This window comes from Pseudochaenichthys georgianus, chromosome 4 (assembly GCF_902827115.2).
Source record: "Pseudochaenichthys georgianus chromosome 4, fPseGeo1.2, whole genome shotgun sequence".
NCBI classification, from domain to species: Eukaryota; Metazoa; Chordata; class Actinopteri; order Perciformes; family Channichthyidae; genus Pseudochaenichthys; species Pseudochaenichthys georgianus.
The window spans coordinates 12,436,518-12,455,546 of NC_047506.1; the positions used below are offsets into that span (position 1 = coordinate 12,436,518).

Sequence of the window (19,029 nt, forward strand, 5' to 3'; positions counted from 1 at the left end):
TGCAGTTGGTGCTAACCTTCTCCGCCTGTACGAGGGAACATCCACATGATTTTACCTACAGGACTACTTTCCTTTTGCATAGGTGGCACTGTTCAGAAGATTAAGATCCTAATATAAAAAAAAAAAAACTTTTAAAAACACTATCCCACTGAATAGGATGGTAGATTCGTTTTAGAGATGTTGAATGAATAACAAGTAGTTGCATAAGGTCATGGACATCGGTGCTATTTATCTATTGAATAAAAAACACATTTCTATCATGAGAAAGCACAGGTCCTTGTCCAAGTCAGAAATTGAGACTTAAATATGGTGAAATATTTTCAACATTGTTTATCTGACATAGAATTTTGTGTTGACTTAATGTCCAACAAACATATTGAACACATTTTCTTCTACATATGCCAAGCCATTTTCTAAATCATGTCAAATTGTTCACCAGTTACATATTTGCTTGCCAGAAGTCTTCTAAGCTGCCATTGTTAGTGCACTGCCATCAACTGTAATACAGCACATGCAGGGGGTCCTCATGCAAAATATGAAAAGTTGTACCGCTAATAAAGTCTTCCCAATAATGAACACAAAGCAAGTTTTAGATTGTGGCAGATTTAATACAATCGGGTCAATCTGGAGGTATTTCAACACACATTAAAATAAAAAAAGAAGCAGACAGATACAAAGTGCAGACTGGTGTACTTGTCATTAGAAGTCTAATGGATATAAATAAAATATGAGGATTTTTGAATCTATACAGTTTGAAAGGTTAGAAAATATAACATTAACCAACAGTTTGCTAAAGACATGCTTTCCCCTTTCAATTCAAATGTATACTAGGTCCTTATGATGAAGAAAAAAACATTTCTCTTTTTCTATTAAATATATTTATTTTTCATGTGCCCGAACAGATGCATGTACACTCAAACTTCATTTGCTCAAAAGATTAGTCAAAAAAGGCATATTCACAGTTAGAAGCACGTTAGTGTCAAATGTAGCACCCGACCGGTAGCTTTCCCACCGACCGAGATTAAATTGCCACCTTTAGGAGCGTCTGTGAGTCCACGTTTCTTTGTTTTACAGGCAGTTTTGTTTACAGTGGTTCACTGCAGTTTTGTAGGCAACACCTGTCTGGCTGAGGAAGAGGATAATACTGTTGGGACTGGGCCTTTTTTCGCTCTGTCTACCAAGAGTGAAACTACAGATTATTTCCATTACCAAATGTTCTTTTTTTTGTCTTGATTAATCTACAAAATGTCAAAGAGAGAATTGAGCATTAGCCCAAAAATAAAAAAAATATTACATTTTTACAAATGACACAAAAGGACAAACCCTTCATACTTTAGAAGCAGCAGAAGTTTGGCATTCTTGCCTTATAAATGACTAACCTTTCATTGATTATCAAAATACCTATATATTCATTTTGGTTGATAGCCCAAAATGCATCCATTGATCTTTCCAGCACTACTGTCCACACAGAGTCTGTGGAGTAGTTCAGGGGAGGGGGGTCGGCACTGTGAGGCTGAGAAATGATTGGCTCAACAAGAACCAAACTGTGAAGGAGGAGGAGGAGGAGGAGCCGCTCACTGCTGAGGCTGCAGGTACTCGTATGTGAACGCCTCCAACTGTTTCTCCAGATCTGTGGCTTTATGTCTGCAGTGGAAACAAACACATGTCAGATCTGGACCAATTTCATCCGAACCGGTTTATTTACACTGTTCATTTGCAGGGCTGCTGCGTAACATCTGAATTCTCTAAATAATGCGGTTACTTCACTTATATAATAATAACTTAATAGTTGCCTTTTTGCCAAACATATAAATTACATAGGCCTTTCAAGAATATAAGTAAAATAATAACTATTTAGATGTTCCTAATATACTTGTTTCAAGGACTAATTTACAATTACCACCTTAATTAATAAATGTTATTATCCGACTATATATGACTAAAAGAAAAGCTGAAAACTGCCAGTGACAGTATCCTAAATTACACAGGTACTTTATCCTACAACAACCACATATGTTCATATACAATTAAATCAATGAATCTCTCCTTAAACTGTGAGTCTGTTTACTGTGTGCAGAATGATGCTACCTAAGCTAAAACAACAACAACAAAGAAACACCTAGTTCTTCAGCATGTCTGGAGAATTCGGCAAATTGTGGAAGAAGGGTTTGATTCTCTCCAGCTCTGTAGTATAATTCACATAACCAAGGCATGCATGTCCCTCAGAGTAGACTGTCCCTCAGAGTAGACCCCCCCACCCTTCATGAGACGGGGGCCTCACTGACCTCAGGATCTTGGAGTGGCTCTGGACCGTCTCCAGCTGATCTATCTTGGCTGTCAGTTGGCGGATTTCAGCCTCCAGCTCTTTCTGCGTCTGGTCCACCTGCTGACAGAGCCGAGCAAAGGTCGCCGCCATCTCCCTGGCAACACAGAGGGCACAGCATTGCAGTGCTTATGTATTTAGCCCATAGACTGTAGATTTAGCCCTGCTACAGAGAGGCAGGCTAGGTGGGGCTTAGAGGAGGGGGGTGCTGGGATCTACGTGTGTGTGCAAATTAGGAAATGTACGGGTTATTGGGATTTCTCAGCAACTCACAGGAAATTGAGGAATGGAATATCAATGCTAAAGGATTATTCCGCCCAAAAAAAGGTGGAGTCTGTGATTCTCGAGAGAGAGAGAGATTGTAAATATTTGAATTGAACACAAAACAAATACCCCCCTTCCAGATGTATGATCCTTCGTGCATTTACTGATACAGGGCTAAAACACCAACCATTTTTCAGTATGCACAGATAACTAATGATTATTTTATTAATGATTGATTATTTTCTAGATTAATCTATTCGTCATTAGGTCTTTCAAATATTATCAAAAATATCAAAGTCCAAGGTGAAGTACTTTAATATCTTGTTTTGTCAGTCAAAATTCAAAAAGATATTCGGTTTGATTACTATTAAACAGAAAAGAAAAAATCCTTATTTGAGAGGCTAAAAACTGCTTTTTCTGACATTTACATTCAAATGTGCTTTAACAAATTGATCAATTCACAGGCTGTCTTTGGTCATTTTTCTTTTGATTGTCTAATTGATTAAATGGCAACCATTTGGGGCTCTAAACACAGAAAAGACTGCAAGGAGATATTCACTGACTGTGTCTAAAGTGAACCCTATACTAACAAAAAAATAATATTCAAAAATGAATGGTGCCTTGTAGATGAAAATGTCTCTGTACACATCAACTAGAATATATACTCAAAGAACAGTGAGAAAATCAGTTGGACCGCTTCATATATACCGTACCACATATAGATTTCTGTAAATGCCTGTGTCTTACTGTTGGACCTGGTGGCTGCAGTTTGCACTCGTGAAGGTGACGATGAGCTGCAGCCTGTCGGTGGCGTAGTCGACAAACTGACGCTTCAGAGTGCGCTCCTTTGCCTTGGTGGTCCAGGTGAGTCTCTCGTACAGGTACAGCAGACCGTACAGGGAGGAGGACAGGGCGATCAGCTTCCAGCCAACTGTTTTCCACACCTAGAACATAAATAAATAAATAAATAGACAAACAAACATAAGCTGGGTTAGCTCCCTCACAGTTAGACCGCCTCATCAGGGATTGTTTTAATAGCTGCAGTCGTATGTAAAGTCATGAAAAGCAGTCGCCAGGCTTCTTGCTTGCCTGATTTACATGAAGATAGATATGTTGCAAAATGCGAGAGCTTGTAAAACCTCATGTGAGCACTTGTAGAGTACAATGTGAGAACTTGCAGAAAAAAATCTGTGCTTGTGTGCATACATTTACACGTGAATATCCACGTATCTGTGAACCAAATTTGAAGTCACAGAAAAAAGAAAGAACATTTTTTGTAGCTTGTAGAAAAAAAAAATGCACTTAGTGATGAAATGTTCACTTGCAGAAAAATATATTACATACATGGCTGTGACTTGTGTGTGACTGACCCGAGCTTGCGCCTCGTCGTTCTGATAGCTCCGCCCCTTCGCTCCAACCCCCCCACCGCAAGAAGTGTAGCAAAAGTCAAGGCCGCAGATTTGTGAAGTTGTAATCACTGATTTGAGAGGTTGTGACTTGTAATAACCAAGTTGCAGTTGTAATGGAAAATATATTTTAAAAATATATATTTTTCTGCAAGTGAACATTTCATCACTAAATTCATTTTTTTCTGAAGCTCTCACATTTTGCACCATATCTACCTTCATAGATTTAGGTATAGATAATTCACTTCCTCACAAGTTATTTATTGTATTGCTATAACAATTTCCATCAACATAAAGTCGGCAAAAATCACCAAAGTAGGCTCCAAGGTTGTATTAAAATGCGTTAAAAAAAGGGTATCATTTGAGAGCATAATGTGACCTCTAAATAAGAGAAAACCCATTATTCTAATCAAATTTAGATTAAAAATGTACCAAATGGAAGCTCTTCCATGCAGAAATGCACCAAAAAAACTGACACCAAAGAACATGTCCCGACGGACCCGACTGTTGTGTCGCCTCACGTCTCCTGCGTCTTGGCCAAAAAGTCGCAGTGGAACACACCGCAAAGACTTCAGCCGACGGCCAAGTAGCTACCTACGCACTGCGCATGCGTGAGTGGTAGTGCTGGGGGGAAACGATTATTTTGAAAACGATTAATCGGGCGATTATTTGATCGATTAGTCGACTAATCTAACGATTATTTTTCTGTTGTTCAATTCATAAAAAACGTAATGTAAAAAAAAAAAAAAAAATCACGATACTGTGTCTCAGGGGATCTTAATATTTAAGAAACTATTAATGTGTTATACCAGATTAACAGAAATAATCTCAGCTAACTGACGATACAAACCATGTTTACCAAAACAAAACACAAGTCTCATAAGAAGCATCTAAATGACCCATGAGCGAAAAATGCTAACGGACATTGGCACAGAACTCAAGATAAAAGTACCCTTATTACTTATCGTAGCTGCACAAGATATCCGATTAAAGCTGAGACTCCACAGATTATGTAGGTATATAGTATCATCACTGAGTGATCCGGACTCGCGACAGTGGAAGCAAATACAGTCATCACAACACGTACCTTTACAGAGCTTCTAGGGAGATCGTCTCACTACCGTAGCTGTCAATCTGATCAAAAGACGTGTTCAATGGCATTAAAATGAGAAAAAACGCGGCTGAATCGGTTTTTAACGCCCATGTATAAAAAAAGGATTGAATTTATAATCCATAATTCCATTTTTATGTAAAAATCAGAGAGCAAATGCTAGCTGCTAATGGTAGCCACCAGAGCTAGCTGCCGCTTTAAATGTTCCAACATAGCCGTTGTGCTTGTGTGATATGCCAACTCCATTTGGCAAAGACTGCAAATGACAATATCTTTGCGTTTTGGACTAGCTTTAAAATATTCCCATGTTTTTGAAGACCTAGGGCGAGATGTTTTCGTTTGGGGGCTTCGTGCGCAATCCTGTGAGGAGGAGGTGGTAGCCGTTTCAGTCTACATTGTGTTTGAAGTGCGATTGCGAACTGCTTGTTGCTTTGGGTGACCCACGTGTGTGTAGTGACGCGTCGACGCGGAAATATGTCGTCGACGATATTTTGAAGTCGACGTCATCGGCGCGTTGCTACAGCAATAGTGAGTGGCAATAACTCTCCATACCAGCAGGCGGTCGTGGTGTGTATTCGTCATTCAAAAGAGGCAACTGGAAGACAGACTGCGTGATATATACAAACAACAAATAGCGTGCGTTCCATTTTCACTCTCGTCCATCACAGACTGTTTCACATAGCGACTTATAATCGAAAACATGTTTGGTGCGGTACTGGCGGTATCAGCCCTTGGACTGTTGCTTGTGGAAGCAGATAGCAAGAGGCTTCTCATGCACTGATTCGCTAGGCTGAACAGCCAATCAGAGTGATTTGTTGTGCCGACAGCCTCCGCTCCCGATTCAACATGTTTAATCGGGAGCGGAAGGTGTCGGCACGGCCGAAAAGACACGACGGTGCTGGACACACCAATCTGAGTAGGGCGACGGACGCTCATCGACAGCCAGACATCTATCGACGGACGAAATCGTTTTGGTGTGTCAGGGCCTATAATGTTATAAGGACTTCATTATGGATGTCAAATTGCTAGGACAACTTTGGAAACAACATACCACTCCTCCGACGATGATAACGCTCATGGAGGTGCGGGAGGTGAGGGATGCTACGTTGGTTGCCACAGCTATCATCACGTCCTCTTGGGTCATGAGGGCTGTCTCGTTGTTGGGCGGGGCCGCCAATGAGGGGGGGCCCGACGAGGGGGTGAGGGCCGGCAGCGCTGGTAGGGAGCCCTGAGGAACGAGAGGGAAAATCTGAGCTCCTTCAAAATGGTTTGTATTTACGTTAACGAGGCCACACCCAGGGTTTGTTTGCTTTATACGAGTACGTTTACAGAAATAATTTATCGAAAGTATCTTCATATTCAAAATAGAAAAGTTTGTGATCATGGTCAGTTGTTTATTTATTTTACAGTCTCATTAAGGGTTTCATTTCACTCCCCCGTCTGGTGTGAGACGCCAGGAGACATCAGACAAATGTAATGATGGGATTGTTTGATTTCAAATATATAAAAAAAAAAAAGTTTAAATACCAGATTATAATTCCTTATAATAATTCCTTATATTTATTATAGCGCTTTTCCAGATGCTCAAAGCGCTTCACAAATACACATTACACATACATGCAATGGTCATGTACTGTGGACAATACCCACAGGAGCAAGTTCAGGTGAAGTGTCTTGCCCAAGGACACATTATGATGAAGATCAAGCACAATAAAATGGCTAAAGTAATACATTTTTCAAACCTGTAAGAATTTGTACAACCCTGGACTCACACAAAAAGCAGGAATAATAAACAACAATACATTTTCAGCCTGTACCTGGAAATTCTGGTCCACCAGTTTGAGCGCTCTCTGTGCGTTGACAGATCCCAGGAAGCGGTGCACTAGCGCTGTCCAGCCCAACGTGAACTGAAAGCCAATGTTCTCCTGGAAGTCATTGCACAGCGTGGCGCAGTTCAGGTCGTAACTCAGGTCAAACTTCCTGCTGGGCACCAGCATGTGGACTTGGCTCTGGGAGGAAGAGGGAAGCAGAGGGAGCATGCTCTCTGGAGAGGGAGAAGAAAGTGCGTATGAGAGTCTATTACAAAATAAATATACAGAAATAAACTTAATAAGCTTACACACCTTCCGGCGCAGACTGAAAACTCATCTCTTTCGACTCCACTTCGAGCGATAGAACTATTAACAAAGCACTTATATACTAATAAAGGACTGGCTTATCGAAAGCCAGTTGAGTAGCACTTGAAATGTTTTTGCTCTACCTGATGTACTTATATGATTCTGTTTTCTTCAAGTTTGTATTTTGTTGGTCGAACGCACTTATTGTAAGTCGCTTTGGATAAAAGCGTCAGCTAAATGCAATGTAATGTAATGTAAACAGCAGTCATGAGATAGTTTGTGGATTAGTTTGTATTTTAAACATGCACTGATGCACAATGGAAAATTGACTTTTATTCACAATACGTCCGTTTACTTTTTGTGCAATTACATTGGGAACAAAGAGGCAGATATTAACACAGATGAAAAAATCAACATCACTATCATTAAATATTGTGCATCTCTTCATCTCTCCTTAGGGAAAAGAAAAAAGATCACACCACAATTTCATAACAGCACCTGAGTCCTTATCGTCAGAGGGCACATTAACACCTTTTCAGCGTCACTGTCACGGAGCACAGCTTGCATTCGTTGGCCTAACACTGTGACGCATGTGTAGCATAATGGGGCACGGGATAATGGAATTCAGCGAGGAGGGTAAATATAGCAGCGCTGGGTGTTGCAGACCGTAGCCTGAGTGCCCCAAAGGTTTGGACTAAGTTTAGCAACACACTCTAAATGAGCGGGTGAGGGAGAAAACAATGGGGGACTGGAAATCTGGGCTGAGGTCATTTTCTATGAATTGATGATTATTTTCTTGACTTTTAAGTTAGGAAATGTTGTGAGAAAATTGTGATTTTAGCTCACCCACCATTCATTATAAAGATGTACATAAGAAGCTGTAATCCCTCATCGATGCTGTGACTCAAGTCATTCTGACAGTGATGGGACGCAGATAGTTATTAGTACTTTATATTATCACATTTATTTTAAATCTTTTATTTAATTTGAGTTAACTTTTTGCTTTAGACGAATACTTTATTCCTATTGGCTTAACCTAAGGGCTGCAGATTCATCAAAGCATCTGACCAGCATTTATTTTAGAAAGCTTTGCCTCACCTGAGACACAGAATGCATTTAGTAATACAAAGGAGATCTTATATTTTGTGCTCTGTTATGTTTGCAGCTAATTAATAATAATAATGGGTTTAATTTATAAAGCACTTTATATTTGACTTCAAATCCCGAAGTGCTACAAGCAGTGAGCATGAATAGTATAAAAACAGGACACAACACGGTAGAATGAATAAAAAGCAATAAAAAACAAGCAATAATTAATAATTACCCATCATGTATTTCTGTGAGGAGTGGACCGAGGCGTGGACGGCGTCGGAGCAGCGGAAGGCCAGGTTCTTCCCCATCCCCTCCTCCACGTGAGACAGCAGCTCCTGCAAACAGCACCAGGAGGTCACATGGAGACGGTTAATACAAACAAAATACCTGCGAGGAAATGTGTGGTGGAGTATAATACATCCGTGTCTCTACTCACAGACTTGTAGATCTTAAGGACATGTGGCGATGGGTGGAAGTCAGAGTGGAACTCATCAACGATTACATGGAGACGGCAGATCTCCTCTCCCATGGCGATGGATACCTGGAAGAAAGACAACCAGAAATATCAGTCAGCTACAGAACGCCAGCACTGAGCAGGAAGAACTTGTGGCCCTACTCAAAGAACCCCGAAGTGCATGAGGCCTCAAACTGATGCATTAAATAAAGTAAATGTTAGGGATGTAACGATACCAAAAACTCACGGTAAGATAATATCGCGATAAAAAGTCCACGGTACGATATTTATCGTAATATTGAAAAATAAAGAACATTTTTATTTTTTTATCTTTATTAAATAATAAATCTGATTTGTACAGCATTTAAGTAGGATAGTAGTATTTTAAAGTGTCAACAATATAATAATCAGACCCTGCAATAGAATAATCAAGTTTCACTTTAGTTTTTCAAGTAACTCAACTCTAACTCGCTAACTCACTCACTCAGCATCATCAAGGTTATCTTTTAGGAATATGAGCATGTCCACATTTCCAGGTAGAAGCTGGGATGTTTGGGCGTTTACAATATCCCCTGCTGTGGAAAAAACTCTCTTGCTTGGTACTGATGTTGCTGGGACAGAGAGATATGCTTTGGCCATGAGCAACAGCAGTGGGTAAAACTGTGCATTGTCTCTCCACCACTTCAAAAACAATACCGTTTTTGCCAAGAAGGTGAGGCTTATTGACAGGGCGAGATATACATATACTGTTGGTACTTGTCAATGTCTCTAGGTATGTACATGTAGCCCTGTAAATACGATGTCCTTTTGTGTTATCTGTTGTTTTATGTTCATGTTGTAACCTACTTGCTCCCATGTTGGACAGGTCTCCCTTGAAAAAGAGATTGATGATCTCAATGGGACCATCTGGTTAAATAAAGTAAAAAAAAAAAATGTAATCGCGGTAGATTTTGTCAGTCTCACGACGGTATTGAGACATTTATTTATCGCGATATTCGATATATCGTTACATCCCTAGTAAATGTCCTTTTTGATTTCTTTGTTTCTGTCCAGGCATCGATGTGTTTTGAGTTGTTTCATCCTCAGTATTAAACTTGATTAAAAACTGCAAGCAGCAGTAGAATAAAATGTTTTTGTAAGGGAGAAGGTAAGCTTAAACTCATCAAGTATTCAGAGTAGAGGTGAAACAATTAGTAAAAAGATATATTTTAAAAAACAATCAGCACTTTTGATAACTGTAATATTTTTAAATACATTTAAAAAAATGATCTTCTAAAAAAGAAGTTGTATTAACCTATATTATAAACATTTCAAAGTTCTTCCCCCAGTCGTCGCCTACATTACCTTATTCTCCACGTCCGCACTGATGGCCTTGATCTTAGCCTTGATGTCATCGATCAGCAGGTGGAGCTGATTCTTCACAAACTCCAGCCGGTCTATCTGATACTCTCTGTCCTCCAGTGCTGCCACTCTAAACCCCCCCCCCAGCAACAAGATAAAAGTCACAAAAGCAAACTAGCAGCTGAACAGTTTGGCTGTTTATGAAGAAACAGGATTAAAAGAATACACAGAGTAACAGAGCAGAACGTAGCATTTTTGGCACAATCCACTGATAGTTATAGCATGTACAAACTAATGTATCCCAGCATTAGTAAACACAATGTCACTAAATGAAGTTACACCAACAAATTCATAGATTACCTATATGTCCCTTCATTACATGGTCAAAAGACTTCAGATTTCCAGAAAGAATCGACCTCTACCAATCCACTCTAACTAAAAGTAAGTATGTATTGAGCAAGATACCCACCCTTCTCCGCCGCCTCAATGTTGATGGCGTCCATGATGCTCTTGACTTTTTCTGTGATCAGCTTGGCCCTGATAGTGTGCTGCTCAAACTTTGTTTTCACTGCTGACTGCGAGATACACTCCTGCGAGGCCATAACACATAAGTTACTGTGACAGCTATAGGGGCTGGGTAAAGTGCATGAAGGTGCACGCTACCGGGGACAAACAGAGAGCAAGATACACACCTGCTACTTTAACTTAAGAGACGAAAAGAAAAGGGGAAACACAGGTTTGAAAATGACAACAGCAAGGTGTGTATCCTGCCTCCCACAGCCCACATATTGTAGTCACAGTAATGTGTTGGTGAAGCCACAGGAAAAAAATGAAAACACATCAAGTGTAATACAATCAAGAATGCAAATGAACAAAAATAATATTGAAACATAAAAGCAGGAATATTGTGTCATTTTGAGTTGTAATTATTCCCTGTTCTACATCTATGGTAGGTCACGCAAAACAAGTAATGTCTAAAGCGCAATTGTTATTTGTATTTTCACTTAAAATTAAATACGTTTATGAACTATAAACCTTTTGTTTTATTTTAATGAGATTAGAAATACTTGTATTGATCCCTGTTAGGAACATTCCTTAAATTAGAAATATTTAGAAGTATTTAGATTTTGTTATAACCTCTCTGTACAATAGTTTTCATTTTCACTGCAGGTGGAGTCCGCCATTACCGCGATGGATTCAAATTGCCTTCACAAACGAGTGTGCCTCACAGGAAGCGTGCATGTAAACCAGTGTGATTTTCTGTCATTGATAACAGGCTCACTGTTCACTCTCCAAACGGGGTATCAGAGCTGCCGCTGCTGATGTAAATTGGACATGTTATGCTGCTTCTTGAAATGTAAACTTTTGGGCCTTTTATGTGAAGGAGCCACACGATACACTATGTATTTCTCACAGACAGGCTGCATACCTTCAGCACAGTAACCAACTTTACTGTGTCCTACTGTTGTGTGGTAAACAACTTGTGCGTAGTGTGAAGCATTACATCAGATGGCTGTTGCTCTGATTATCGACTGTCTTTCTAGTAAAACAACATGAGTTTGTTTGGATTCACTGTCAACACATACAGCAGTTCATTTCTGATAAATGTGCAGTCAGTGTAACAAGTGTTTAGGACATGTAGAAACAAACTGCCCTCCTGTTATCTTAAGGTCTATACGTTTTAGTTTCAGTGTTTTCCTCCCAGTATGGACACAATTAAATTCCTGTTCAAATCAAAACACAGAAAACTCCACAAAAATGTTAAGACACAACTAAAGTGAATGAAATCAAATCAAACAGATGTCCTCGCCTAAGTGAATCTAGACTTCAGCAATGAAGACGCAGGTTGATGGATAAGGCACAGTGATTGCACGGTTAGGAGTGAAACCTACCCACTGAGCCAGGTGAGAGTTCTTCACCCCTCAGGTTAATGTTAGGACAAGGACTTTGGCTGCTTCTTATTTATTCAATTTCTGTCACCGCACACCACACACACACACAACACACACACAAACACACCACACACACCACACACACAACAACACACACACACACACACACACACACACCACACAACACACACACACACCACACACACCACACACACACACACACCACACACACACAAACACACACACCACACACACCACACCACACACAACACACACAACACACACACACACCACACACACACACACACACACACAACACCCACACACACCCACACACACAACACACACACACACACCACACACACCACACACACACACACACACACACACACACAAACACACACCACCACACACACACCCACACACACACACACACACACACACACACACACACCCACACCACACACACACACAGTTCCGAGGAGTTATAAATAAGGAGAATAAAAATAGCCTAATTTCTCTCCCTCCAGTTGCAACTTACTCTGGCAAGCAGCAGACAGTGCTGGTTTATCAACTTTAATAACATGGGAGTAATCTGCTGTTTTGGCTTGATTTGACAGTTTTACCTCAGAGGCATGCCTTTTGAGATGTCTTTGTAGTAAATATATCAGCATGTCATCACAAATATATCCATACAACTTTTTCTCCAAATCTCTCTGTCAAGTTCAGACGGGAAATGTTTCCTTGATGAGTCGGAATACATTGTAAGACATGGAGAGGAGAATACAGATCACACACAGACACACACCTCAACCTCCTCTCAAAGCATTGGAACTCCTTCAGTCTCTCATGGAAGCCCTCAGCCAGGGCTCCACCTGTTGGATTAATGATCACATCATTTAAACAGTGAAAAGTGATTGCTATTATTATTAATACATAAGTTGCATCAGAACGGACAATTGTCCTTCGTCACAGGTAGGTTCTTAACTATTTTATAGGCTTTTTTAATTTTTTTTAAATGATTCCTTTTTCATCACTGTTGTAATTCACACACGTTAATCGAGTAAGTTAAGTGGTATCTACTTATTTAGACAAAAAAAGTAAATAAAAAAAAAAGTAAATAAAATCTAAACAAAATTCAGAAAAAAAACTTGAAATCATTTTTTTTAATAGATTGAAAGCGGCTGACTGCACTGCACTTAGCCAGTTCATGTACAGATTGGAAACTCCTTTTTCTATTAAACATGGCTGTGTATAGAATTAGATTTTGCAAAACAGCATAGCCTGGTTGCCAATTAAATCAAACTTTAAGATGGGAAAAAACAGTTCCCTATCATCCACAAAATACAGCTCAGGCTATAATGTGAAGCCCTCACCTGATTCAGGCATGCCCTGAGTCACGCTGCATGACGGGAGTTGAGCACCTCTTTGGCGGAGACGAAGAAAATGCGGTTGGGTGCCTGATCGCGATCCACACACCTTCAAGCTCCTCCACCAGGAAGTTCACCACACGTTCCGTGTGCTGCTTCCTCACCTGCAGGAAGGGTGACCAATTTCATTGTAAAACTGTACAATGTTAAAACCAATTACTAAACCCTAGCTTATGCCAGTTTTGCAACATAAACACATCCTGTAATAATTAAATGTGATTATTTCTGACATGAGAACAGATACAACAGACTCACATCCTCCATGTACTCTGGCTCATTGGCTGAGGCATCCCAGCGGTTGTTGAGGATGAAGATGTTGGGTTTTGACAGACGTTCGTTGACTTTTGTGGAAAAAGTGTTTTTCCTGGATGATTGAAGGGGAGAGTAATCAAAATCAGAAAAAAATTATTGTTGCTTTTCCCTTTTTGGAAACAATTGAGACATTTTCTTTTAGGAGGTTTTACAAAAAAGAAGATTCTAAATGTATCTTATTTCTTGACTTTGCAGGACAAACCTGTGCAGACCAATAAAGCTAAATGAGTTGGCTACATGGATCAACATTGTTCATGGTTGGCACAGCCAGACAGAAAACTTTCACTGACACTCGACACTGCGGCTTGAATATCTTACATTATTTACACGATGCCTGGGATGTATTCGAACTATAGGCAAAAGAGGGGATTGTGTATTTGCTTTCTCTTTAAGAGCTTCTGCCGGTAAGGAGCTCTGAGATTGACTCTCTCTCTGGCTTTACATTGCATGAACGCCTGAGCAGACATAACAACTGTGGGGCCTCTGCTGCTGCATACAAACACGAGAAGCCACATTCCTCATTATGTAACCAGCTTAGTAGAGAAAACATCCACACTGGCCCTTTAAGTTGGCTGAAAACTTGCTTAGCCTGCTAGTGTGGTGTGTTATAATTAGTTATGACAATGTCAGTGTTCAGATGACTGTACTGTCACCACCCCGAGTGGACATACAACACCTTTAAAAAGAACATTTTGTGATAATCCATGGAAGCAAAGATTGTAATGTCATCATGTCCAAAGTAACCATGTGTACACACAGAACCGACCTTTGAGCAATCGTTTATTAAAGTGATGAAAGTTGTTTTAAGATGTGGTGTAAATGTCACATTTTCACAAGGCTCAGAGGCTTTACCGTGTTCATAAGCGTTGATTCAGAGTTGGCCACTAGCACAAAGACATCGGCATCCAGGCAGAATTTGTCAATCCAGCTGTCCAGTTCAGATGTGACATCTGTCCCTGGGCTAAGGCAGTAGAAGAGAGGGTGAGTAAATAATGATTATGATGATATATTATTATAGATTATAATTATCATTTAGGGACAAGGGGGTGATTAAATAAATTATACTTCTTCTCACTCCTTTTCGAACACTAGATGTGGCACTGTTTATGTTGCTAATGCTGTTGTTGTAAATGTCATTTTTTGTTTTGATTTCTCTTACATGACTATGCACTGCAACATTTGTTTTGTAATTATTTATTTGACTTGTTCGAAATAAATGTATCAATCAAATTACTGACTTTATTTGTGTAAAGCTCACATTTAGATTTCCTAGAAACTATCAACTTCATATTAACAAACTTTCCGGATTGGATTAACGGAGCCCGTTACCTGTCTACGAGCACCAGGTCGTCTCGGAGCAAAGCACACTTTGTCTTCGGCCAAAACACACGGACGAGACAGCCGGCGTCCAGACTCTCGTCCATGTGGAGTGCGTGAGCCAGCTGGTTTACAGTCTGCAGAGGAGATGTAAACAGACTCAAATTAGGGTTGTGGATGTTACAAATTATTCGATAACATGTTTTCTGCCGTTGATGTAGCTATGAATGTTATCTCAGGCTGGAGAAATCAGAGCACATTCATTTTTCTTCAGTTACTTTTTTATAAATTAAAAAGTCGGTTCTTTTATTTGACCTGTTTTTGCAGAAGGGATTCCATGTTTCTAAGATGTATGTATCATTATGCAGTTAATAATTGACTTAATAACAGGAAGGTTTATTTATATAAGCCATAAGATAATAATTAGAGAGGGAAATGTTACATTTGAAATTAGGTAGCTACCAGGTTTGACATGCCATCAGCTAGAGAGGACAATAGATGGATTAAAACTGATTCAGCTGCTTACTATGTTGAACTTGTGTTGAAATCATTCTGTTTAGTCAGTTAAAGTTGTTAGAAAAGTCTTCTATAACTGCTTATAAAACAATGAGATTGGTTCTGTTATCATGTTGAGGAAGTAACCTTTTAAGCTTGTCCTCACATATGTGACTCCTGTGGGTTAAACAAAATGTCCACAGTAAAAATGTCATATACCATATTCCCGGCATTCTGACTGTAAGTCAACAGAGTAAATGTGAGGTAGCACAACATCACTGACAGTCTGATAAGTGAACATGGCCACATTCTGTGTCCCCTTTACAACAGCAGGAATACAAGATAGTTCTCCATAGAACAACACAAATCTGTAAAAATATGACTCATAACAGACTAATTTAAACCTAAAAACATTTTTGCAAAAAGGTTAGCGTTATTAAAATAACACCTACCTTGATGCTCTTCTCCTCATCAGAGCCCTCTGTCTTGAGGTAGGCCTTGTCTTCATCAGTGCCCTCCACACTGAGGAAGCAGTTAGTGGTGTGGCCGATCCCGCTGGGCAGCACGCGGTCCCTCAGCATGGCGTTGACCACTGTGCTTTTACCATTACTCGTCCTAAAAACAAAACAGTCATTGACTCCGTGTCAAAACAAATAATTAGCTCATACTCCAAATTACCAAAATTGTCCAGGCTGTAACATCCTACCTTACTTTAAATGTCAATGTAACACTAATGTGATGCAACTAATGGGTCAGACCGAGTAAGTAATCTGGTTACTTTGCAAAAGGAAGTGTTTACAATGTAAGGAGGTTTAAGGAACTGCAACTCATTGCCCAATCAAGCAGAGGAAATCTCCCAGTATTTCTCTGGCACACCCTCCCTGTCGTGTCTTGGGTTAAGGCGCGCAGGGCATGATATGGTTCAATTAACATCAGTTCAAACTCAATTATAAAGAATGGGTTCTAACAAAAAGGAAATGTCTGTCACATTCTTCTTGAATGAAAAGAACATAAAAGCTCAGGCAAACATCTACGTAAATAATCTGGAGGAGGACCACTTTAACTCTTGTACATCACAACAATAACGTCTATAAAAGGTTGCTTTTATGGGAAAGAAGAACACTTGGAACAAATACATTTCAGCTTTGTGTATAGACGTTTTTTACCTGCCAAAAAAGGCCACTTTCATGTGTCTGCGTGCCAGCACCTCCTTAATGACAGCAAGTTTGTCAGCATACGCCTGGATCTCCAACTTTTGCTCCTGACTCGCAATGTTCTGCAAAGCTTTGTTCCCACAGGTTTCTGACCAAATAAAAACGACAACCAACATCCACTTCATGAGCAATTCATACAGAGTGAGTTGGCTAACAGATAATAAACATGATGAGCGTTTTTCTCTTTGATACATTTCGTGTTATAATCCTGGTAACTGTAATTAGTTTTCCAATGAAATCAATGACCTACTATTCCTGACTGACAAACGGACTGAGGTGGAAGAAGTACTTAGATGTTGTAGTAAAAGTGAAAGTCCTGCATACAAAATCTTACTTGAGTTAAAGTAAACAAGTATTGGCATCAAATTGTTTTCAAGTACTTAATGTCCCATTTCAGAATCATATACATTTACTGGATTATTATTATTCATGCATTAATGTTCATCACTGCTGGTAAAGGTGGAGTTAATTTAATTACTTTATATACTGTTGCTAAATGTCTTAGCCTAAAATTATATATAATAGTTTATGTGTTAGTTTATTTATATGTTGTGTTAGCAAGTAATCCTAATCTGTAAAGTAAATAGTAACTCTTGTTTTTTCAAATAAATGAAGTGGGGTCAAAAGTACAATATAGGCTTCCAACATCTAACGGAGTAGAAGTAAAGAGTAGCATAACATGGAAATACTCAAGTATAGTACAGGTTCCTCAAAAAGTAAAGTGCTTGAGTAAATGTACTTTTGTAAATTGAGAACAGAGAAGCAAACCCTCTCACCTTCTACAAACTCTGAAGTCTCTTTCACGTAGTTCAGTAGTTGTTCAAAACATCGCTTATCTTCTTCTTGGCCACAACAAATCTCTTGAGAGGGGAGAACTCCCCCCGAGCTGAATCCGTCCGTGAGAGGAGGGGCTGCAGCCATGGTGTTCAATCTACACACAGAGGGGTCAAACAGGTCAACAACACAGTTACACAAGTGCACATACACAACGTTAAGTACCACCATGATTACTGTATTACACCGATCAGGCTGGACGAGTGTTAATGATGACAATGCATTGTGCAACTTCTAGGTAATTGTTTGCAGGAAAGCTGAGAGGTTAATAACGTGTGTTAGCTAGTAGTACTAACGTTAGTAAGCAAACTGTCAAGAAGTTAGCAGTGACATGGTCCCACTTGGAGACCACAGTAATAAAACATTATGACTTTATATGCCTGGCTTTTCTCAACTACTTATGATAAAGATGTGAAAAAATGAAAGTAAACCAGCGGTCGCGTGTTGGTGAAAAACAAGCTAACCGATTATGCTAACAGTAGCTAACGTTACAAAGCAGGGTGTAAACTAGGCATTAGCACACACTAGCATTTCCTTACCACAGTCCTAACAGAGCCAGTGTTTTCTTCTCATAACAGAAGAAATATCGATCCGCGGCGACAGTTCAGAGAATCCCTTTCCCCACTGAAAGATGAGTTTGCTGTCAGTCGGGCTAACCTTCTGTTTGTATCCTGTGTCACGCTAGTCGCAAAAGAATAAGAGCTTCCGGGATTACCTTCAAAATAAAAGACCAGTTGATCTGAGTTGCTGCGTTTGACATTATGCCACAATGTATTTGAATATGGTTGGATAAGGTTTACGTTATTTCCTACTGACTTTCATATACTTTAAATAGCTTGCCTTTAGTTGTTAAACAAAAAAATACACCCTTGCTTGTGGTTTTGATTTGACAGGGAATCTATTATTTCTTTCAGGTGGTATTTTATAGCTAATTTTGTTTATATCATCAATTTATATCATTTTGTGGTATATCATCATCAGTCAAATGTCTGCAAATCCAGCAGATTCAGATTCATTCTGGTAAAAAATAAACATATTTAGGCTAAAGGTAGATCCAATATTTACAATTGTTTTTGTTGTCATCTTACATTTCTTCTAGTTATCGATTGTATCATATTTACATTTTAAACTTACAAAGTTTTTGCAAGAAAATTCCATAGATTGAACCCACTGATATACTATGATTTTTCAGTCTTCCTGAAATGTACATTTATTAAATGTATTATTTATGTTCCTGCTCTGGTCAGATGTACTGTCTTCAGCTTGACACAGCTTCCCAATGAACTGTACGGCCGAGGGGGCGGAGAACAGTGACGAGAGGTTGTCTGTCTCCAACCAATCAGAGAGCAAAGAATCCATCCAACCCCTCACATCTCCTGTATTGTAGCTAATGAACGCCAAGGGTACGACTGATTGGCAGGGGTGAA

General features: G+C 39.5%; 1 protein-coding gene across 1 annotated transcript; it reads right to left on the bottom strand.

Moving 5' to 3' along the window:
- Positions 1 to 587: 587 nt before the first annotated feature.
- Positions 588 to 17,689, bottom strand: LOC117445264 (mitofusin-1-like). The gene is given in 22 exon segments (XM_034080794.1): positions 588 to 1,644; positions 2,286 to 2,420; positions 3,335 to 3,531; positions 6,156 to 6,332; positions 6,922 to 7,148; positions 8,546 to 8,648; positions 8,750 to 8,854; positions 10,112 to 10,240; positions 10,579 to 10,695; positions 12,805 to 12,875; positions 13,377 to 13,407; positions 13,410 to 13,481; positions 13,484 to 13,534; positions 13,686 to 13,775; positions 13,777 to 13,794; positions 14,595 to 14,703; positions 15,072 to 15,196; positions 16,007 to 16,169; positions 16,721 to 16,856; positions 17,545 to 17,595; positions 17,598 to 17,668; positions 17,670 to 17,689. Coding segments are annotated over 22 exon segments (2,268 nt in total). The 3' UTR covers positions 588 to 1,574.
- Positions 17,690 to 19,029: the final 1,340 nt, after the last annotated feature.